Source organism: Sorex fumeus, unplaced genomic scaffold (assembly GCF_029834395.1).
Source record: "Sorex fumeus unplaced genomic scaffold, SorFum_2.1 ptg000014l, whole genome shotgun sequence".
NCBI lineage: Eukaryota > Metazoa > Chordata > Mammalia > Eulipotyphla > Soricidae > Sorex > Sorex fumeus.
This window is the reverse complement of record NW_026606071.1, coordinates 13,232,591-13,257,573: the sequence shown is the minus strand read 5'-3', so window position 1 is coordinate 13,257,573 and position 24,983 is coordinate 13,232,591. Positions and strand designations below refer to the sequence as shown.

At 36.2% G+C, this 24,983-nt stretch overlaps 1 protein-coding gene across 1 annotated transcript in view; it reads left to right on the top strand.

The window, feature by feature from the left end:
* DNAH7 (dynein axonemal heavy chain 7) overlaps positions 1-24,983 on the top strand; it is a 277,547-nt gene that overhangs the window by 116,423 nt on the left and 136,141 nt on the right. Inside the window, exons 27-32 of the mRNA XM_056111947.1 lie at positions 7,778-7,990; positions 11,692-11,790; positions 16,239-16,487; positions 19,379-19,528; positions 21,865-22,047; positions 22,401-22,577. Of these exons, the coding sequence (XP_055967922.1) occupies positions 7,778-7,990; positions 11,692-11,790; positions 16,239-16,487; positions 19,379-19,528; positions 21,865-22,047; positions 22,401-22,577 (1,071 nt within the window). The remainder of the gene's footprint in view (positions 1-7,777; positions 7,991-11,691; positions 11,791-16,238; positions 16,488-19,378; positions 19,529-21,864; positions 22,048-22,400; positions 22,578-24,983) is intronic.

Genomic DNA, 24,983 nt, shown 5'->3' with positions numbered 1-24,983 from the left:
ACATTACTGGTGCCTGCTTGAGCAAATCAATGAGTAACGTGATCAAGTGAAATCTTATGCACTATTTGTGTCTACAAAGTCTGAGGTGAAGTTCACATAGATCCTGCTGTCACAGATTACTTTTGCTTTCTAGAACATGAATTATACGCCACATGTCCTTCCATTCCCAAGATGGATCTACTTATCAAGCTCTTGTGAAGAGGGGAAGGAGAAAGGAGGTTATGGAGTTCTTTTTTCAAAGGAATCCTCCTTTCTTACTTTTTTCCCTACAATAAGAAATTATTGAAAAGGATTAATAATTTCTAGGGGAGCAGAGAGATAATATACGAGTTAAGGGGCTTGCCTTGCACCCCCCTCTACCCTGATTCAAATCCAAGGAGCATATAAGGTTCTCTGATCATATCCAAGAGTGATCCCTGAGCACTGTTGGATGTGTCCCAAACATAAAAAGGAATAAAATGTACATTTTATTTTTAAATTTTGTATATAGAGCATGTCATATGTATTTAGCTTATAGGTATAGAAAGAGATCCATTTTTTGTGGGTGAAACAAGATAGTTTTTATTGAAACTTAGAAAGATGTGAGGGGAGATAAAGTGAGAAGTGTGTATTTGAGAACACAGGCTTCTCTCCAGAGTATAAATAAGCAAGCAAAGAAATAGAGACAAACAAGATAAATGTTCAAGGAAGAGCATGGGCTTGGAGCAAGCCGTACAAAATGTGTTCTGTCCATTGAACTATCTCTGCAGTGCTTGAAATTCTCCCACTCATATTTTTTATTCCCCTAGCCATTGATTTGTCCATTTGTGTTCCAAAACCTATTGCTAATTAGTGCTGAAGTCTGTGAAATATTTAGGGTGGACAAGGGGGAAGTCTACAGCCTCCAGACCTGAACACTAATCCCATGTTTTCTATTGAGAAAAATCATAACATCATAGCCTAGCCATTAACCAGATGCTTGATTTATTTTTCTTTCATTTATTGAATATGTAGTTTAGATTCTAATTTTTTTATGTAGGATAAAGCTATTTGTGCTATCACGATAGCACAGTAGTAGGGTGTTTGCCTTGCACGCAGCCAACTCGGCCGACTCGAGTTCGATTCCTCCGCCCCTCTCGGAGAGCCTGGCAAGCTACCGAGAGTATCTCGCCTGCACGGCAGAGCCTGGCAAGCTACCCGTGATGTATTCGATATGGCAAACACAGTAGCAACAAGTCTCACGTTGGAGACGTTACTGGGCCTGCTCGAGCAAATCGATGAACAACGGGAGGACAGTGACAGTGATAAAGCTATTTATTCAGCCACTGATTAGCTGATTGAATTGTGCATGAACTCCACCTTACTTTTTTTCCATTTTTTTACAATCCTATTCATTGAATCAACGTGAGAGCAGCTACAAAGCTTTCAGGTCTAAGTCTTGGTCATACAATGAAACACCCATACCTTCACCAGTGCCCACTCTCCACCCCAACAGCCCCAGTATAACCCCCATCCCACACCCTCCCCCTACCTGTGGGGCAGATGATCTCCACATTACTCTCTCTTTACTTTGATCACATTCAATATTTTGACAACAGACCCACCATTATTATTTGATATTTTACCCCAACACTCAGATCTGCTGAAAAGGCAGCAGTAGACAATTTGTTTTCTATTGCTGGTTATGAATAACATATGATGTCGCGTGTCTGCAGTAGTGGCTGCGGGATTTTGAAATTCTGAAATTTTAACTCTTAAATCTGGAGGGATTTCTGCCAAAACCTGCTGGGTTCCGCGATTTGCTCCTGAGTCTCTGGGATCATGGCCATTAAGCAGCTTGATCAGGAGCCAGAAAGGCCGTTCGTGAGCAATGACTTGGGGTCTTGTTGGGTGGGGAGGACAGGACCGGCTCTACCCCCATCCTGTGAGGCCCAACAAGTTTCATCACTGCAGGTCCAAGCCTGACTGTCCAGTGGCCTCTGGAGGATGGTGGCCAGTGAGCCGCCAAAGGGGAGCAGGCAGAGTGATAACACCCTTTCCACCCTGGGGTGGCCCGGCGACAGTAACCTACTGTGTGGTCTGGACACATTTCTGCCAAAAGCCACTGGGTTTTGAGATTTTTTTCTGAGTCTCTGGGTTCATGGCCGTTAAGCAGCTTGATCAGGAGCTGGAGAGGCTGTTCGTGGGCGATTACTTGTGGGTCTCGTTGGGGTGGGTAGAACAGGAGTGTTTCAACACCGCGTGTTTCATCACCTAGGGCCCAAACCTGACTGTCCAGTGGCCTTTGGAGGATGATAGCCACCGGGCCACCAGGGGGATCAGGCCAAGGCACGAAACCTATTCCCACCTGGGTTGGCCCAGCACCAGTAACCTACTGCAGGGACCGGATGCATTTCTGCCAAAAGCCGCTGGGTTTCGGATTTGTTTCTGAGTCTCTGGGATCATAGCTGTTACGCAGTTCAATCAGGAACCAGAGAGGCCATGCCTCCAATTCTATAGCTGAGCCAGAGGTGGTTTGTGGGTGTGTTTCCCACATAACCTAACTTTTGGCCGTTTACTTTCTTGGTAAACTTTGTCCCAAGTTTTTGGGGTCTGGCCAAAGGCACAGCAGCAATTTTGGGGTATCTAGAAGTCTGAAGGCGCCATGAGGCTGCTGATGCACTCGCCTCACAGGTACAGATTGACCTGCTGGCGGCACCATACCCCCATAGATTCTAATTTTAAGAAGTACTATTTATATAGTAATTCTTGCATTTTTTTAATCGTCTGTGGTTAGAACAAATTCTTTAAAGTTCTTTGTTTCAAGCTATTGACTCAAGCTATGTATTTTAAACATTTTATATTTTCCTTAATAGTAACCATATTGAAAAAGAACAGCAGAACTAAACCCTTAAGTAGCAATTAACATACTATTTTGAAAGGTTCTTACTTGATGTAAATCTTTTATTTGCTCTCAACTCAGAAAAAAAAATCAATCACTTAAGCATGATGTGCTTATTTTCCATCTGCTATGTTTTGGTAATTCAGCTAACTCCCAGAAGATATTTACAAATTGAATGCAACTCTTATTCACTCTGATAGTCATGTACTAACTGAAGACAATCATCATTTTTCTCGAATATTGTGTTCCCTTTTTATTGTAGAGGGTGTCATGTCTTAATGCATAAGCTATTGAAATAAGTCCTGACACATAAAAAATATACTAAACTTAAATTTCCTTATTTGTTCTTTAAAAGTTTATTCAGTTTCCTATTTAAAGTCACATGACATGTATTTCTACCACAATAATTAATATATCTGGAGTTTAAAAAAGATATTTACAATTTGGAAAGTGTATTTGTCTCTAATAATTGTGTCTTATTAATTATTTTATTTTCTTTATTATGCACTGGGAAAGATTGGTGTGTTGATACTGACTCAAAATATAAAGACTGTCTCAGAATACTTCACCTAAATAACGTTGCTTTGTTTCTAGGTCTTACCTTATGAACCCTAAGTCATATCATTAGATATGAGGCTTCAATGGAAGTTCAGTTCCAAACTTTCTCTTTCATTTTTTTTTCATTTGAATAGCTGTGAGATACAGTAACAAAGCTTTCATGTTTGAGTTTTAGTTATACCGTGATCAAACACACATCCCTCCACCAGTGCACATTTTCCACCACCAATGTCCCCAGTACCCCCCTCCCCCATCCCTCTCTTCCCCCTCCCTCTATGACAGACAATTTCCCACATACTGTGTCTCTGCTTTTGGGCATTGTGGTTTGTAATATAGATACTGAGAAGCTATCACATTTGGTCCTTTATCTACTTTCACACATATCTCCCATCCCAAATGATCCCTCTAACTATCATTGACTTAGTGATCCCTTCTCTTTTCCAGCTGCCTTTTCCCCCAGCTCATGAGGCAGGCTTCCAACTATGGAACAATGTTTCTGGCCTTTGTGTCTACTCTCCTGGATGTTATCATATTATGTTATTTTATATTCCACAAATGAGTACAGTCATGCTATGTCTGTCCTTTTTTTCTGACTTATTTCACTTAGCATGATACTCTCCATGACCATCCACTTATAAGCAAGTTTCATGACTTCATCTTTTCTAGCAGCTGCATAGTATTCTATTGTATAGATGTACCAAAGTTTCTTTACACCAGTCATTTGTTCTTGGTTACTTGGGTTGTTTCCAGATTGCGGCTATTGTGAACAGTGCTGCAGTGAACATACAGGTGCAGATGTCATTTCTACTGTGCTTTTTTGCACCCTTGGGGTATATTCCCAAAAGCAATTCCATACTTTCTTCCCAGCCCAGGTGAGAAGAAGCCTGACTTTTATTATTTTTTCACTATTACATAATTTAAAAAATTTTTTAATTGAATCAACATGTCACTGTGAGATATAGTTAACAAAACTTTCATGATTGAGTTTTAGTCATACAGTGTTCCAATACCTATCCTTCCACCAGTGAACATTTCCCACCACCGATATCCCCTGTCTCCTTCCTGTCGCATCTCTACACAATCTGCTTCTATGGCAGGCACTTCTCTCTCTCTCTCTCTCTCTCTCTCTCTCTCTCTCTCTCTCTCTCTCTCTCCCCCCCCTTTGGACCTTATCCTTTGCAGTACAGATACTGAGAGGACATCATGTTTGGCCATTTGTTCACTTTCAGTACACATCTCCAATCCAGAGCAATCCCTTCCAATTGTTATTGTCATAATGGTCCCTTCTCTGTCCCAACCACCCTCTCCCCTAGCCTTTGAGGTGGGCTTTCAACCATACACTCTTATTACTGACCCTTGTTTCTACTGTCCTTGGGTTTTAGTCTCTTACTATGTTTTGTTCTTTTTTAAAAAAATATCCCGCAAATGAGTACAGTCATTCTATGACTGTCCTTCTTCTGACTGATTTCACTTAGCATGATATTCTCTATGTCCGTCTACTTATAAGTGAATTTCATTACTATATATTTTTTTCTAACAGTTGCATAGTATACTCCTGGAATGCAAAAATACACAGCAGAAATGGCATCTGTACTTGTATCTTCATTGCAGCACTGTTCACAATAGCCAGAATCTGAGAACTGCCTGAGTGCCCAAGAACAGATGACTAGTTAAAGAAACTATGGTACATCTACACAGTGGAATACTGTGCAGCTGTTAGGGAAAAAAGGAAGCCTAGTTTTTTAGACAACATTGCAGGGTCTAATACTTTTCTTCTGTAACATAAAGAATAGGCGATTGCTGACACTTAATACATCAGTTAATAATTCCTCAAAGCTCTTAGAATAATAGAAATTTAAAAGTGTTTATAGAACATAATTTTAGAGAATTATTTATGCAAAAGTTAACATTTAATTTATTATAAAAACAGTAATGGGAAACTAATTTTTCTTAAGCATCTTTAGATAGCATTTATGTGGTAATTTAATATTACAGAATAGCTCTATGATTATTAGAAAAGAGTAGGGTTATCTTATGACAGTTCTTTAAAAAATTGCCTTTTCTACTCTTTAATAGGCATTTCTTTTAAAAAAAATTCTTTCAGGACACCATGATTTGCAGATACTCATGGTTAAGTTTTAGGCAAATTATGTTCTGGCACCAGTCACACCACTAGTGTCATTGTCCCTCTATCAGTGTCCCAGTTTCCTTCCCAACACACTTCCTGTTCCCCTCGCCTGCTTCCTTGACAGATGTTTTTTTCATTTTGTTTGTCATGGTTTGGAACTCCTGCTTCAATGCTTTTGACACTTCAGTTTAGATATATAGTTATACCACTCCTCTGTTCCTTCCGTGCACCTGAGGCCTTTGACCCCTGCCCCTATTGCTTCCTATTCTTGTTAAACCACCCCCTCGATTTTTTCCCATCTTTTCCTGTATTCTGGGGTCAAGTGTAATCGACTTTCAATACCTTGCATCCCATCGTTCAGTTATTCTACATATCACAGATAAGTGAGATCATTCTTGTTTATTATTTATTCTTCTGACTTACTTCACTTTATATAATATCCTCTGTTTCTATCCAAGTTGTAGCAAGTTGCATAATTTTGTTGTTTCTTACCACCTAGTAAAGGTGCATAGTATTTTACATCTTCATAATCCACTTCTCTTGTGTTAGTTACCTTATCTTATTCCATATATTAGCTATTATACTAAATGATGCAATGAATTATGGTGTGCATTTGAGGTTTAGAATTGACATTTTTGTTTCCTCGGGTAAGATACCCAGAAGTAGAGTTGCTGGGTCATATGACAGCATACTGAGAAGGGTTACTGAGAAGGGTTAACTTTCCCTTTGGAAAACAGACATTTTCACCAGCAGTGACAAGAGTTCCTTTTTCACCACATCTCTGACATCAGCAATTATGATATGTACCATTTCCACAGTTATGAGATTCATTGTCACCTTGATTTGGTTTTCCCTAATAAATGATGATGAGCACTGTGGTTTTGGGGGTACATATTGGCTATCTGCATGTCTTATTTAGAGAAGTTCACATTCATTTCCTTTCCCCATTAAAAAATAACTTTATTAAGTCATTAGTTTAGTTACAGACATTCAATATTCAACACTAATAAAACCACCATTGCACCTTCCAACCACCATTCTTTCCAATTTTCCCAACGACCCTTGAGCCTGCTCCCATAGCAGGCTCTCAGTAATTTATTTTATTTGTTATATATAATTTGCTAAGAGCATTATCAAAAAAATATTTCCTTAGAAGAAAATTAGTGAAGATTGTTGTATCTTACCATGAAGCCCTTAAGCCCTTGTATAAGAGATTTCTAAGACGTTACAGGGTAAGCCTTCTGTGCTACATTTTGTTCATTGAGATTGGTTGCCTTCTATATGACATTCTATGCAATCTGGGGTACTGCTCCTGGTTTATCAGTGTTAAACTGTTTGAGATGTCGTGCGGCCAAAATCGCAGTCCTGCAATCTCCAAAATTTCTAACAGGATGATACAGCTGGAGTTGAATTCTTAACTGACTGGTGGCTTTGGGGCATATGTGTGACTGCTGGGTTCCTGGAAGTACAGGGAGATGGGGGGTGGGTTGCCTACTCCCAACCCCATGAAAGATTTCATCACAAAATCCACATACCTGTGTTTTTCAATAAATTAATTTCTGGTTGAGGCTCATCCAAGCAGTGGAGTCTGACTGGGAGCATGGCAGCAATTATCATCTCTCCCCATTTTACTGATATGGTTTTTTGATTTTGTTGTTGTTGATCATTGTGTGTACTTTATCTGATATGTTGAGTGCAAATATTTATTTCCATTTAGTTAAGTGTCTTTTCTACACGACAGTAAGATTGCTCCATAGCTGGAAACCTGTCTCATGATCAAAGGGGAGAAGGCAGCTGGAATAGAGAAGGGATCACTAAGAAAACGATGGCTTGAGGAATCGGTCGGGATGGGAGATGTGCGCTGAAAGTAGATAATGGACCATACATGATAACCTCTCAGTATCTGCATTGCAAACCATAATGCCCCAAAGAAGAGAGAGAGAGTATGGGGAATATTGTCTGCCATGGAGGCAGGGGGAGGGTGGGAAATTGAGGGGTATACTGGGGATATTGGTGGTGGGGAATGTGCAGTGGTGGAGGGATGGGTGTTTGTTCATTGTGTGATTGTAACCCAAACATGAAAGCTTGTAACTATCTCACAGTGATTCAATGAAATGAAAAAAACAATATCTTTTCATCTTAGCCAGTGTTTCTTGTTTCTTTTGCCATGAAGAAGCTCTTTAATTTGATGTTGTTCCATTGGTATATTTATAAAATTATTTTTCTCATAGGCTCTCTTTCGGACAGTTGCGATGATGGTGCCTGACTATGCCATGATTGCCGAAATTGTCCTGTATTCCTGTGGGTTTGTCACTGCTCGGCCTCTGTCAGTGAAAATTGTGGCTACATATCGCTTGTGTTCAGAGCAGTTGTCATCACAACATCACTATGACTATGGCATGAGAGCCGTGAAGTCAGTGCTTACTGCTGCTGGTAATCTAAAGGTAGTAAATTCAAGTGCTTCCCACTCAAAAATTACACATTTATAAATCACATAATTTGTATTTCTTCACAGAGTTACAATAACTGGTTGGTCCAGTTCACTGAAAATATTTATTATACTTAAAAATAATTGAACAGGGTCCAGGGAACTAGCACAGAGGGCTGGAGCATGCACATGACTGGGCAACACTTATTTTCAAGTTCTACTGGCATAGTGCTAGGGACCCATATAATTGGGTCATGTTCTTCAACCCTAGTGGGGAAGAGAAGTGCTGGGTTTACCTCCTCACAAGCAGAAAAAGATATGTAGCATCAAAAAAGTAAAATTTCTTGCTATAGAAAAAATTTCTGAATGCTTGCAGTTTAGATAAATATATATAGATTTAAAGAAAATAGTGTCTTTCTAATAAGTATATATACTAAAATCCCTAGATGTTGTCACATAATTACACAGTTGCAGCCAATTATGGAACAGCAGTATTTGCATTACAATTTTTATTCTTTAATGATATAAATAATAATTATATCTATGAAAAACCAAAGCTCATTTTTAAAGACTTTAGTAAACTTTTTATTGAAAGCATTTTATCAGACCAAGTTAAAACTCTACACTAGTTCTTTGTAAAAGCAAGCACATAAGCTTAGTTAACAGCAGAATGCTTGGGTGAGAGCAATAGTAGAGCACGTGACTTAGTATATAGTAGAATGATGGTAGAATACAGCCCACATAGATTCTATCCCTTGTACCCCATATGGTGCCTGAGTCCACCAGGAGTGATGCCTGAATGCAGAGTTGGAATAAACCCTGAGCTTTGCAGGCTGTGGTTCCAAAACAGAAACAAACAAAAAATACAGAATGCAAAATGTGACCTTTTACTTTGTAAAATTCTTATGTTCGTGATTTGTAGAAATGATATGTGTTTTAAAATATATTCTATGTGATTCAAAACAATGGCTTCCATATTTATCTTCTATCACAACATTATCTAGAATTTTAATAAAAGATGATAATATTTTATTTAACATCACACTGATACAACTTCAATTGATATTTTGAATAATCAAATGTAACTGAAAGCAAAAATTTATATTAGTCTGGCATGTCATGATTATGTAATTGTCAGATTATGAGAAAGATAATGCTTCCAGTGTATGTCTTCGCTGTTATCTTGATTCTGGCATTGAGCTATTGAACTTACGCAGCAAATGAATCATACTATTCTTTGTCAGAATAACTTGAAATTGCTCAATGTTTAGAAACTAGTTTGTTTTGTCAAGAAATAGTTTAACATTTGCTTTAAGTTAAATCAAATAAAAATTTTAAAAATTTGCTTTAAAATCATATAACAAAATGTTCTGACACTTTATCATTTCAGTATGGCCAAATTGATCCAATGGTAAAGTTCATATGAGTACGTATAGCTTAGGAATTGGGAGCTGAGCTATTTGAACTTGACCTTGAGGCATTTCTGATTTTTTTTTAAGGTTAAACTCAGTTAATTTGAGCATGGATTTATTAGCCAGCAATATTCTAGAGAGAGAGAGAAAGGAAGAGGGTTGTTGAAATTTAAATTTATTTGTGATAAATTTAAAGTGATATAAAATTTTAATTCTATAATGGTGGAGAAATTTCAGGTGAGATGCTGATAAAAATATTTAAGTGGTTGTAAATAATAATTTTTTTTATTGAATCACTGTGAGATAGACCTTTAATACAGCTGCTCATGGTTAGATTTCAGTCACAGTATTCCAACACCATTCCTCCACCAGTGTACATTTCCCAGCACCAGTGTGCCCAGGTTTTTGTCCATCACTCACCCTCCCTCTCCCAAGTCTGCCTCTATGGCAGGGGCTTTTCTCCTCTCTGTCTCTGTCTCTGCCTTTGTTTCTCTCTCTCTTTCTCTCTTTTACTCCATCCCTCCCCCCTTTCTCTCTCCTTTTGGGCATTGTGGTTTGCAATATTGACACTGAAAGGTTATCAAGAATATACCTTTACCTACTTGTAATACTCAGATCTTGTCCAGCGGGATCATTTTCAGCTATTATTGTCATACTGATCTCTTTTCTATTTTACCTACCAAAGTTGGTATAAAAAATTCTGAATTGAGATTTTTGTGAATTATATGAAGCTTGGTGTGGACACGAGCAGAAAAGTTAAGAATTCCACCTGGTTTTTACTTTGGAAATACCAAAGGCATTTTGAAACTTAATGTTTTCTGAAATATTCTCCACTTAAAAGACTTAATGAATTGATCTGCCCTCTGAATTTTGTAAACATCCTAACACACCCCATGCTTAAATATGCAGCCAACAGACTACAAGGTTTTTCTTTCTACTTTGAGTCTCACAACTTTAGCTTTTATTAGATGAACTGACTTTCTCACCCACGGTCAGTTTGCCAGTACTGCAAAACTTTGTGAAGACACTTGGATACGTTACTATAATATATAATTTAGCTGTTGTATAAGTATGAAAAATAGATCTTTGGTTTGGTGAAAACTTGATACATTGTTTAAGATTATGTGGCATCCTGGGAGGTGATTCAAGTGGTAGATCTCCTTCCTTACATAAGTGATGCCTGTATTTGGCTCTGGTCACTGCATTGGATGTCCTCTACCACCACTGAGCACCATGAGGAATCACCCCCACAACCAAAAAAAAAAAAAAGAAGAAGGAAAATGAGTATGAGAGGAAGGGAGGGCCCGAGAGATATTAGAGCCCATAGGGTACTTGAATTGCCCACAGTCGACCTGGCTTTAATTCCTGAAACCACATATGGTCCGCTGAGCCCTACCAGGAGTGATCCCTGAGCACAGCCAGGAGAGAGAGAAAGCGTTGGAGGGAGGGAGGGAGAGAGAGAAGGAGAAGGAGAGGGAGTGAGAGGGAGAGGGAGGAGAAGAAGAAGGAGAAAGAGGAGAGAGAGAGAGAGAGAGAGAGAGAGAGAGAGAGAGACAGAGAGACAGAGAGACAGAGAGAGAGACAGAGAGGAGAAAAGGAGAGGAGAGAATGAAGAATCCAAGAAATTACGTTGATTTATTTGTGCATAAGAAAAGTTTGTAAGACTGAGAAACAACTTAAAAATTATATTGATACTACATTTACATTGCCTCATAAATATCTTTGAAGAACAAGAACCCCTTTAAAAAACCAAACCAGGATGTAACAAAACAGCGGAGAATAAATGATGCATTTTTGATGTGTGTGGGGATTTTTTTTTTTTGGCTTTTTGCAAGGCTGTAGATCTTTACAGTTAGGGAACAAAAAGGCCTTAGCATAAAAATTTGATACATGTGAGATAATATTTATGTCTTTATTTAAAATCCATATTTTAAAATATTGCCTACTTCTAGTAATCCTTTCTACATAAACAATCCACTTCTGTTCTCAATTGACTGCATAGAAGAAGCTTGCCCATAACTGTATACAGGCAATGCAGCTATCCAAACTATGTTATTTCGTGGTCACATTTTCATGCATATTATTGCAGAACAGATATACTACCTTTTTTATTATAAACCAGTAGAAAATGTAACAAACCAAAACCAGTTTGCAAAATTAATAGTCCCAATGGAATGAAAAAAAAGAAAAGAACAATTTTGCATGGGTTTAATTCATGCCTAGGGTATGGTACTTCTCTGTGTCTGAACATCTGACAGGCCCAGTTAGAAATTGCAGATGTTTTCATGAGTTTTTTTTCTTTTAGCTGAAATATCCAAATGAAAATGAAGAAATTTTGCTGCTTAGATCTATTATTGATGTAAATCTGCCAAAATTTTTGTCACATGATCTACCACTCTTTGAGGTAAGAACATTTACTATTCCAATATATCAAAACTTTCTCAATAATGTATGTTAATAATATCGAAGTTTTCAATTCTCTATGAAAAAATTGAACGTAGAATATAGTAATACAGCATAGAGAAATAGACTATTCCCTGTTTTGTTTGAAATACGTTTGGCTAGCTTTGGATTTTTTAGCTGGGTTTGGATTACTTTCAACTATTTGAGATTTTTTTACATATATTAATTTTTAAAAATTGTGTTCTAGTTTCTGTGACTTGCAGTACTGTCAATAATAGGACCTCATGCATGGGACATTATAACACTGTGACTCCTATCAGAGTGTCTTTTATCGTCACCAAAGTTCAGAGCCCCTTCTCCCAACCCCTCCTCCATGTCAACTCTCCACTCCCCCCTATGTCTCGCTGCCAAGACAGCAAACTCCATTCCATAGGCCAGTTCTTAGATTCTGTTGCGTTGGCCATTTGTTGTTCCTAATTTGGGATTTTAAATAGTACTCTTTGTTATAGTACTCTTTGTTTATTGCAAAATATAATGAACACATAAAAGTTCCAAAATATGTTTGCCTATAAATTATACTAGAATGTATATTCTTTAAAAAAAACATTTTTAAGTAACTGTGAATCATTAAGTTATAAAGTTATTCATGATTGAGTTTCAGGCATCCAGTGTTCCAGCACCAGTCCCTTTAATAGTATCCATTTCTCTTCACCAATGTCGAGTTTCCCCCCTGCCCCACAGTCTACCTCTATGAGTGGCACCTTTTCCTTTTCCCTCCAACCTCCCTTTTGGGCACTATCATTTGCAATACTGTTATGGGTAGGTACATGTTGTTTTACTTCCTTTCAACACCTAGTCCTGGTCCCAAGTGACCACTTTCCTCTTTCTTTTTTTTTTAACTGCAATTGTGACTTTTTATTTTTTTTATTTTTTAAAAATTTTTATTAGTGAAACACCATGAAGTACAGTTGTAGACTCACAAATTTTTGTGCTTGGGTTTGAGTTATACAATGATCCAGTACCCATCCCTCCACCAGTGCCCATTCTCCATCATTTTCTACATTTTTTTAGAACATATTTGTTAGTGAAACACCATGAGGTACAGTTGTAGATTTACACATTTTTGTGCTTGGGTTTCAATTGTACAATGATCAAACACCCATCCCTCTACCAGTGCCCATTTTCCATCACCACGGGTCCCAGTATCCCACCCCCCATCCCACCATCTCACCCTGCCTCTGTGGAGGTTTCCTCTTTCATTGTCATAGTTGTTCCTTCTCTGACCTATCTCACCTCCCTCCTACCCCAGTGGTAAGCTTTTTACTAAGGACCAGTTCTTTTGCTCTTCCTTTGTGTTGCCTTTAGGCTTCAGTAACTCTCGTATTATGTTTCTTTATATCCTGTGTATGAGTCAAATCATTGTGTGTCTGTCCATTTTCCTTTGACTAATTTCACTCAGCATGATACTCTCCAGATCCATCCATGTATCAGCAAAGCGCATGACTTCATCTTTTCTTATAGACCGGTATTATTCCATATGCATATGTAGCATCGCTTCTTTATCTCTTTATTTGTTCTTGGGTAGAATGCATATTCTGAGAAGAGAAACCATCATTTAAAGTACTATTGAGTTCCTTCCCAGAAATATTACGTTAGTAAATGTCGGTGATATTAGTTATTAAATAAAGAAATAAGGGTTTTGAAGTGCCCAGATTTCATGAAATTGGATTTTCAGGATAATTTAAGAACTAAATAATCTCATGTTTTAAAGATTAGGTTGTGAGCAAAAAGTACTAGAATGATGACATTAAAATTTTTGGATTGTCATTTGATGTCAGTTTTTCTCCCTCTTCATCAGGGGAGCTGTAGGTTCCTGACAAATATTCAATGTTGTGCTAATTTGTGCTGCCTCAAGAACAGGCAACTGGCTTCCAACATGTAATGACCAAAATTGTCCGTGCTAAGCTGGGGAAGGAGAGAAATGACTGTGCCAGGTTGATGTGAACGAGTGTCATTAGCTGTCCTGAGCAATCACGTTTCATTATTCTGAAAGAAATTTTACTTCCTTATTGCTTAGGACTGAAATCAAATGCCTTATGAAGCAAATCTATAAGGGATGAATTCAATTTTTCTCCTAAAATTTTCTTTCAGTTTCTTTTGTACAAGTGCACTATATAGTTTTTTCAGTCATCAAGATGATTTCATTTTCATAAAGTGGAAATATTCCTCACTATATGCAGTTACTCTTTTCATACAGTTGTATATACATTCTTGAGCAATATTTCACAAATGGATCATAATTGGAATTTTAATTAGAACATTTTCTTTTTATGAGACACTTTCCCAAGCATTATAGATTAGTATCCTTAACTTCCCCAACCCTCACTCCCAATCTTTATAGGCTCTCCCATTGTGAAAATCAGAACAACCCCACATGTTTACAACTTTAGCTGTTGGGATAATGAGAAAAACTGGCTTTGGTTTACAGCCACTGGAATACCAACTGTGTTCCGAAGTTTTATGTTAATTTCATGGCTAACCATAAACAAGCTAAGCAATCTGAGAAAATATTTTGATTATTTAGAAAACACTTTGTGTTTTGTTGAACCAGGATCTATTCTAAGAGCTTTACAAATAGCAATTGATTTAATACTCATAAAGACTTATGAGGCAGATGAAATAATAAACTCTATTTGAAGATGATACAAATGAAATACAGAGATGACAAATAATTTGAATTTATTAAATTCATTAAATTAATTTAGTATAATTTATAAATTTAATATATAAATATAAAAATTTAATATATAAATGAATATATTAAATGAGGGAGTGGGAATTTTAACAACGCTGTAGTTAATTACTCTGCATTGTTGCCTTTTTTTCCCTTTGTCCCAAGGAAGCTAATTGTTTTGATGAACTGGGATCAGCACTTAGAGAATTAAATATAGGGATGGGTAAATTGTTGATTCACAACTTCTAAAGCATTGGTCAAATGTATGGTTCACATTAAATACTTACAAATTTTCACTCTTACCTTTAGAGTTAAAATATATATTTCACATAAGCTGTTACAATAAATATTATACATAATATAATAATATGCTATAACAAAATAGTCATAGCAGTTTTTAAAGGATTATTTTGCATATATTGCAATGAATTAACTTATATGCATTCTTAAAAATTACTTTAATTATGACTTTTTATTTTTTCCAAGCATAAATGTTATTACAATAGTTTTCTAGTGTTGCCATAACAATTCATGGCAAATTTGGTACCTTCAGATATGAGAAATTTGTTTTCTCATAGTTCTGTAAGCTGGAAGTCTAAAATTAAGGTGTTAGTTTCCTCTGCTGTTTCTGAGACTCCATTGCTTCTTGCTTTTGGTTGACTCTTTATATTTGTTTCTTGGCTGGTTTGGCATCACTCCAAATTCTGCCTCCATATTTACATGTTCTCTTTTTCTATCTCTCTATCTCAATCTCCTCCCTTTTGGTATAAGGATAGCATTCATTTGCTTAATGGCCAATATGCCAGCATCCTAGCTTCCTAATAAAATTATCCTTTTTCGAAATGGGACCGCATTCTAAGATTCTGGTAGATATTTGAGTAACCTCAAACTAGTTAAAACAACATTTAAGATAAGTACGAGGAAGTTTTTGTAAGGACTGAGAAATAGATCTAAGAACATTGTTTTGGCAATTACAGAAATTGTATCATTTGTTGAATGATGACTGTCATTTTATGTTTTCTCTACTAATTATCTTTGCATCTTAAAATTATTGTCCACATGTGTGTCTATTTCTAGATAAAACATTGATTAAAATAAACTAACAAAAATGAAAAAGTTTATACTCCAAATAATTCTGGTAAGAGAATTAAAGACAAGTTACTAGAAAAAAAATATTTACAAATCAAATACATGTAATAAAGAAATTATATCCAGATTGCTTAAAGAATATAAACTTTTGTGAATATAAGCCAATTAAGACAATGAAAATGAATTATAGACAGTATAAATAAAGTTAGTGACTGAAAGCAAATCAGTGGTTGACTGGTGATGGAAGTAACAATTGGCAAGGGGAGAAGGGATGGTAGATCTCTAAAGGTTCTGAGGAAACTTTTAGTTATGGTTGTTACTTTGATCATCTTTATTGAGTTGATGGTTTCAACTTAACAAATTTTATGTTTGAAATGTAGACAATTGATTGGTATGTCAGTCAGACCTCTTTAAGTCTGTTAGAAATACTATTAAAACTAGTATTTGAATGGATCTATCAATATTAAATATGACGACGAGAGAAATTTTATCATCTGTATGTGTCTTTGTATGTGTACACATGTGTGTGTGTGTTTGGGGAAAGAGAACAGAGAGAGAAAGAGAGGATACATATGACAATCTATTAATAGATACATAATGTTAATTCCCACATCTTCTGTCATCAGGGAATTACTTCAGATTTGTTTCCTGGGGTAAAATTGCCAAAACCAGATTACAATGATTTACTGGCAGCTATCAAAGAGAACTGTGACTCCATGAATTTGCAAATGACCCCATTCTTTTCTGAGAAGATTCTTCAGATATATGAAATGATGATTGTGCGTCATGGTTTTATGATCGTTGGAGAACCATTTGGAGGAAAAACAAGTGCATATCGTGTCTTAGCTGGAGCATTGAATGATATTTGTGAAAAGGTATGTGTTTTTAACATACTGATTAATTCATCATCTTTGTGAAAGGTATATTAATGCAGAAACTTTAAAATTGAGTTAAAGAGAAAATAAAAGTAGAAAAGTTATACAAAACATGTAGTAAGTTCTATGCCACACAGTTCCTTTCAATCTTTTCTTTCTTTAAAAGACCATTTAATTATAAGGGGCCGGAGTGATAGTACAGCAGGTAGGGTGCGTACCTTGTATATGGCTGATTCTGGTTTGATCTCTAGCACTCTGTATGGTCTCTGAAGTCAACTGGGAGTTATCCCTGAGCACAGAGTCAGAGGTACAGAATGGTGTGGCCCGATATTCAGATAGATAGATAGATAGATAGATAGATAGATAGATAGATAGATAGATATGCACACACATAACACTAATGCATTATAGAGAGAAGTCTAAAACCAGCAAAAAAAAACTGAACTATTTTTCTTTCTTTTCTCTGCTTTTGTTCACATCTGGCAAGTGTTCTACCTCTTCTCTTCAATGTCTCTTCACCCTGAATGTTTTCTTTTCATAGTTCCAGGAGAATATTTTTAAAAAATTTTTGGATGGTCATATTTGTAATGCAAAGTTTTGTTACTGACTCCTAGTGGTCTTGAAGTATTTGGGTGTGTCTGTAATATTTAAAAACATATAAAATAATAATATAACAGTAAATAAGTATTCAAACTTCTTTTACACTACATATTTATAGTTTGGCCTACTTTGATATGTAGAAGAAATGGAATTGACTTTTATTCTCTAACTAATATTTTATTTGACTATGCTTGTATTCTGAATAGTATGGCTTTGTTGGGGGTGGGGGCGTGGAGGGGCATGGCTTCCAAGAAGTGGTCATGAGACCTGTGGATCACTTCTGGTGATTCTTAGCCATCAGGCTGGCAGTTCATGGCCTAAGGATGTGGTGCAGCTCAGACCCTACAGTGCCAGGGGTTACCTGGGTCACTCAGGCAGTGCTCGGGGGTCTCCAGGGCTGCACATGATGATGCCAGGGGAGCATGCATGCTGGGAAATGAACCAGATTTGGCTACATACAGGCATGCACCTTAAGCCCTACTCTATGTCTCTGGCCCTTGAATAATTTTAGTTTCACATATTTTAACATTGATTGACTCTCTGGGACTTATGATCATTTTATCTTATTGTGGAGTCTCATATTCAAATAACAAAATTATGTACACGTTCTCTCATTTGCCTTAGATCTACTGCTTCTTTCTCCTACTTTTCCCCTTCATATATGTTTACTCATATCTTTAAGTGTAACTATGGGTGTCACTGTAATTTACCCTCTACAAAGGTGAAGACTTTGACTTTTATTTCCTCAAATTTAGTGATCTTTTCTTATGTGACTTTAAATTTTTTATGCTTTTGTCATATAAATTGCTACTCATTTCTGTTTCCTGTTTTATACTTCCATATAACTTCTTCTAATTTTCTCCCTTGCCCCTTTTTCTCATCAGCATCCCTGCCGTCTGCCATTCTGCCTGTCTTTTCTGTTTCCTTTTTTTTTTTTTTGCTTTTGGGGTCACACCCGGCGATGCACAGGGGTTACTCCTGGCTCTGCACTCAGAAATTATTCCTGAGGGTGCTCAGGGGACCATATGGGATGCTGGGAATCGAACCCGGGTCAGCCACGTTCAAGTCAAATCGAACCCTACCTACTGTGCTATCGCTCCAGCACCCCTATTTTTCTTTTACCTGTTTATTGTCTTCTTATTACAAGAGCCAGTACATCATGCCTCTCAAACGTTAAAGACAGACTGGAGAGAGAGTACAGAGTTGATCCGGGTTTGATCCCAGGCATTACATATGGTCCCCTGAGCACAACCAGGGGGGAACTGATTCCCAAGCACAGAACTGGGAGTAAACCCTGAATTCCACTGGATATGGCCCAATCACTGCCTCTCCCCAAAAAAGATTTAAAAAGATGAAGTTTTGAAAATACGTTCTGATGCTATTGTAAATCTTCAAATGGTTTATTACCTAGACATTCTAAGATCAATAGCAAAGCAACTTTATTCTGACATGGAGAGTGATATGTCTTTCCTCTATCTTCAGTTTAGGGTGACACATTATTACCCACCTTGGTTAACTTAAAGAATATAGTAAAAAAAAGTTAAATTTAATTTTAATTAAATTTAAATTAATTTTAATTTTTTTTACTGCTTACTATTATTATTTCAATTTTTCTCCCATCATTTTGGTAGTTTATATTCTAATTTCTGGAGGACCTGGTAGAAGTATTTAGAAATGCTGGCTCTTTTTTTGTTATTATACATCAGAAGAACCATTAATGAATAAGTAGAATACAAGAGGCTTTAAGTCAGTGAAAATCTTATGCATTAGATAGTCCAAGTGTTTTGTAGCAGGAATCAACAAAGACAGCTTATGGCAAAATTTGACTCTAAATCATTTTTATGGTAATGCATTATAGAATAATGTAAATATTATTTAATGTATGTAAAAAATAAGACAGAGAATAATAGCTTATGTAACCCTCTAAGTCTATTTGTACTTACTCTCTGACCTGTAAAAAAGTAATTTCCATCTCCCATTTTGTAGTTTTTAGATTCTAGGTCTCTGGTACAATGCTTGCTAATAAGTCCCTTAGTATTTTGAGTTTTAAATTGCTAAATATATTTATAAATTATATTATAAAATTATTTATTATCATTATAAATCAAATATTATTATTATAAATAAAAAATTTTATATATTTATATGCTAGAGCCTTGTTTGTAAAGCAGACTCCTCCTGGGAGTGTCTTTGTAGATTTTAAGATACAGTCTTCTTATGTAATCATATTTTCCATAAAGACAATGGTCTTCAGCACAACCAAACCAGTAAATGATCTTCTTTTTTTAAAGGGGTTAATGGAAGAAAACAAGGTTCAAATTACTGTTTTAAATCCTAAGTCTGTCACCATGGGACAGCTCTATGGACAGTTTGATTTAGTGTCCCATGAATGGTCTGATGGGATTCTTGCTGTTAGTTTCAGAGCATTTGCTTCTTCAACGGTAAGTAATAATACTTCCACATGCATATTTGGAAAGACCATGAATATTCCTTTCGATGTGTTTTGAATTTTTTCAGTCACTCAAACAAACATTTTTAGCTTACATATTTATGTAAAACATATTACTGGAGCTTCTGGTAGTGTTTCTGTGAGGAAAATCATTATTATTTATAAAATTGCTAGAGACCAGGCTAGTGAGTATCTTTGGTCTGATGCATATTGAAAAGAGAGCAGAAGAAAGGACAGGGAACTATTTGGTAAAGAACTATGTGATCCTTTTCCTTACATACAGGTAATATTTATTTACTTATTTATTTATTTATTGCCATCTACTGAGCTGCTGTGCAACAAATACTAATTATTAGATATGCTTGCAATGCTTAGAGAAGAAATTGTGGACTTTTACAAAATGGTGTGTTAAAGTTTCATCAGTCCCATCTAGTTAAGAAAATAATAACTATTTGTGGAAAACAGAAAAGATAAAGTATATAACAGCTGTTGACTGCTGTGAATGGAAGCTGATTCCTCATACTGACAAGTTTTTTTGAGTGACTGTACCCCACTCTCTTCAAAGACCAATAAATAGAAGAAGCAAATGGCTTGGAGAAAGATGGCCATCTAGGGAGAGTCTGTTCAATCCTTTCCTATCATTAAGCAAATATCTACACTAAAGACTGAATTAAATGCTGAATTTCTGACTGAATTATAGCAGAAAATGTAATTTAATCCAGGCATTCCCTCAGAAGAGAAAACCTCTGGAATTATATGCAGTGACTGACCCACAGAGATTAAGAATGGGGAACATGAATATACGGACCCCCAATGTCCAGGGAACAGGTTTCAGCTGTTAGTTCCCAAGACACTGGGAAGAAAGGTAGAGATATGCCAAGAACTCAGGTTTCTCAGATACATAGCTGTTTTCACATCTGATGATTTTGGAAGCAAGTAATTGGTAACTGGATGATTGAGCTGAGCCAGTGCTGGGTATTGAATCTGCTACTTTTGATTATCTAGTGTGTGTGTGTGTGTGTGTGTGTGCCTTGAAGGGAGGGAGCTGAGGGAGTCACCATTCTTGAGGCAATCCTATTTATCATAGGCCAATAGCAGAACAATCTCATGGATTATAGATACTTTCTTAGCCAAGTCCACATAACTCCTTATACCCATGTTTACCTACTAATAATCAGGACATAGCTTCCAAAGCATTTCTAGTAGAAAGAAACCCAAGCTGCTTTATAAGGACATTGAAAGGAGTAAGTTCAGGACAAAGGCAACAGCTGCCTGTAAATTTGGGTCACGCCACAGGTTACAAGTCTACACACAGATGTGAGAATACAGGGCAAGTGGGAGATAGCTAGACTCTGGTGATGTAGAGCCTACAACCACATCTGAGGTTCTTCTGGTATAGAAGCCCAGGTTCTGTGAGACATTTGTTACTTAAACCTAGCCTCCCAATGTGACTATAATCCCTAGACACTGTCCAAGTCATCCAGACTTTGATGTCATATCCACTGTCAGACACCAGCAATTCTGTAGTAGAGCCAAGGCCTGAAAAATCTTATCAAACAAAATTCAACAATATATCAAAAGGATGATACATTATGGTCATTAGGTATTAATCCGGGTAGTGCAAGGTGGTTCAGTATACACTTATCAAATAATGTGATACATCACACCAACAAAAGGAAGATGATCATATGAAAGGAATCATGTGATCAAATCAATAGATTCATAGAAAACTTTTGATAATATTCAACAATTATATATGATAAAAAATTCAACAAAATGAGGATACCAGGAACTTATTAAGGTCTTATACAGTGAACCCATAACTAACATCATACTCAATATGAAAACACTGAACGACTTCATTTGTTATGTTCTGAACCATGTATAAATATTTCTGTATTTGTCTTTGTGAAACTGTGAATGCTATTATGATATTGATGTCCCATACTAACTTGTAACAGTTGAGACCAATAGGGATATGCATTGCATATATATGACCTCATTCAGTGGAGATAAAAAAAAAGACTTAACACATAGAAACAATTAAATGTGTATGAAAATAATACTATAAGGAGTCATACTGAATGAAATTATTTCATATTTATGTCTTGTGTATGATTCTTTGAGGAATATATAGACATAAAGATACGTATTTTTAGAAATAAAAATGTACTATATCTTATATATACTTTATTCAAAATGTGCCTTAAATTTTCCTAGTAATACAATTTCTAGAGTTGCATTAAATTTTTTAAATAATAATATGAAATGTTTTCCTATTTGTCATTTGTTATATTTTTGGTCTTGATTCACATTTGCATAAACTAGACACCAGATAGGAAATGGTTAATTTTTGATGGGCCAGTAGATGCAGTATGGATTGAGAATATGAATACTGTACTAGATGACAACAAAAAACTCTGTCTGATGAGCGGGGAGATCATTCAAATGTCACCACAAATGAATCTTATTTTTGAACCAATGGATTTAGAAGTTGCTTCTCCTGCCACTGTAAGTTCTCAATTTTGACATCTGTATATGAATTCAAAATATTATCAGTGCACTTATTGGCAGTTTTCTTCTATATTAAAAATATTAGTATAATTTAAGAACAATCTGTTATTCTCTAAGAATAGACATATTTGTTGATATACCATGACAGATATACCATGACAAAGAGTTGTGATTGTATTTTGCTTTGTCTAGGATCTCTAGACATATGCAGAAATCTATATTATGAAGTTATATAAAATTAAGATGTTTTCTCTGAAGAGTTTTTTGAAAGTTGAAAGAAATAGTTGTATCAAGTTGTGTTTCTTTATAATGTTTCTTTTTACCTTGCTGATAAACTGTTGTTTTTCCAGGTTTCCAGATGTGGTATGATTTACATGGAGCCTCAAATGTTAGGCTGGAGACCACTGATGTTGTCTTGGATAAATCTTTTACCAGAATCAATCACAGATATTCAGAAGGAATTTATAATAAACTTATTTGACAGAATGGTCCCTGTTTCTGTTGAATTTATTAGAAAACATACAAAGGTAAGAAGAATGATAATTTAAGATACCAAATATAAATGTAAAATATATGTAAGCCAGGAATATAATCTTTAATGTATATTTTATTGTAACTCATTAGATATTAAAGTATTTTTAGCTAGTTTAAATGCAACCTTTTTCTTTATTTTGTTTTTTTTGGGGGGGGTTGGGCTACTCTTGCTGGTACTCAGGGTTAATCCTGGTTCTGCACTCAGGCATCACTTTTGGTAGGCTCAGGGGACCAGATGGGGAGCCAGGAATCAAACCCTGGACAGCCACACGCAAAGCAAATACCCTACCCACTGTACCATGACTGTGCCACCCCTCCTTTTTAATTTCAAGTAAAATTATTTAAATTTTTATATTTACTCTTCAAAATATCTTAAATGAAGCATATTAAGGTTTGAGAGAATTATAATGATCTTTAAAATAAAGCATAAAGTGTTAGAAAAGATGAAGTCATGAAATTTACATACAAGTGGTACAATATGGAAAGTATCATGCTAAGCGAAATGAGTCAGAAAGAGAGGGATAGACATAGAAAGATTGCATTCATCTGGGGGATATAAAGTAACAAAGTATGAGATTAATACCCAAGAATAGCTGAGATCAGCACCAGGAAGATTACTCCATAACTTAGAGGCCAGCCGGGTATCCTAGAGGAAAGGGCAGTTCAGATAGAGAAGGGAGCACCAAATAAAGGATGTTTGGAGGATCCTCCCAGGAGAGGAGATGCATGTCGAAAGTAGACTATGAACTGAACATGTTTGCCACTCAATGCCTCTTTTGCAGACCACAACACCCAAACGGAGAGAGAGAACACAGGGGATTGCCCTGCCACAGAGGCGGGGGGGATGGGGGGATGGGGGTGGGAGGGATATTATCCATAGTGGTGAAAAACGGGCACTGGTGGAGGGATGGGTATCTGATCATTGTATAATTGAAACCCAAGCACAAAAAAAATTGTAAATCTACAACTGTAAAAAAATAAATAAATAAATAAATAAATAAATAAATAAAGCATAAAGGACCAGATAAACCTAAGCTTATCTGGCAAAAAATATTGAAAATGTTATCTCTCATTTCAGATGGACTATTATATTTTAAATGTTCAGCACTTTAATATTTTTCCAAATACAGGAAAAATAAAATTTTCTAATAACTCAAATTTAGTGCATTAAATTTGCAGCTATGTAGTGGGAACACATGTAAGTTGTTTAGAAATTTCTTTTGATAGATTTTTTTTAATAGTGGTTCAGAGAGATAGGACTGTTTCTGGTAGAAGGATTGAAATAGATCTTGTAGAAAAGTAGTTTAAAAAAATACCGTCTGGGAGTTGTGATGTGGTCAGGGAGAAGTGACAGTGCATGTGGAAAACTGCCGCTGAGAATAGATGGAGTTTAATTGAGGCTCTTGAATCCTCTCCAGCTGAAAATTGTAGGGAAAGTGTGCTTTCATTCTGTTTTGGGAGATGAATAACAAAGACTTTTTAGAATGTCTCTGTAAAATATATAGGAAAACAGAGCTGCAATTTGCCTGCTGTTAGAAGTATAATAAGAGGGGGGAAAACAGGGCTGTTTGTTCTCCTGCATTTGGATATAAAGCAGAAAAATTGAGGAAAAGGTTTGGCCCAAAGTATACAGACACAGAAAGTAGAGTTCAAAATCATGTTAATGTGATTATCTCTATGGGAAATCTAGAAGGGAACAAAAGAATATACAAATATCAACTGGGGTGTACTATGGAAATAGAAGCAACTATGGTAATAGAAGAGAGCATTTTATAAAAGGAAAGTAGTCAACTTAAAAATCTAAGTGGTCAGACAAGATGGGAAAGGATTAGCACAGGGCTCTCAGATTTGGCCTTTGAGAACATCCTTTGGGAGTTTTGACCCAGGCACTTTCAGGAGAGAGATTAGGACACCTCAGGGAAGTTGGTTGATAATGGTGTGTGAGTGTTGACTGATCTTTCAAGAAGCTTAGTTGTAATGAAATAATATTTCAAAATAGTTAAACATTTATCAGTTTAGGGTTATAAAATGAGCTATAACTTTTTTTTGCCTCACAGATATTGTCGTAGAATGTAGGAATATGAGTAAGTGAAATTATCATATAATTAGAATTATTCTTTTGTGGGCAAAAGACAACACTCTCTTTTTTAAGTTTTCTAACTTGTATTATATACTTTTGTCCTCTCTTGAAATTAATTTTATTTAATAAGTAGTAACATGTATGTCTTTATTTGTAATGATAATGTGTTATATGGGCTGGAGCAATAGCACAGTGGATAGGGCATTTGCCTTGCATGAGGCCAACCTGGCCGACCTGAGTTCGATTCTTATGCCCCTCTTTGAGAGCCCGGCAAGCTACTGAGAGTATCTAGACTGAATGGCAAAGCCTGGCAAGCTAC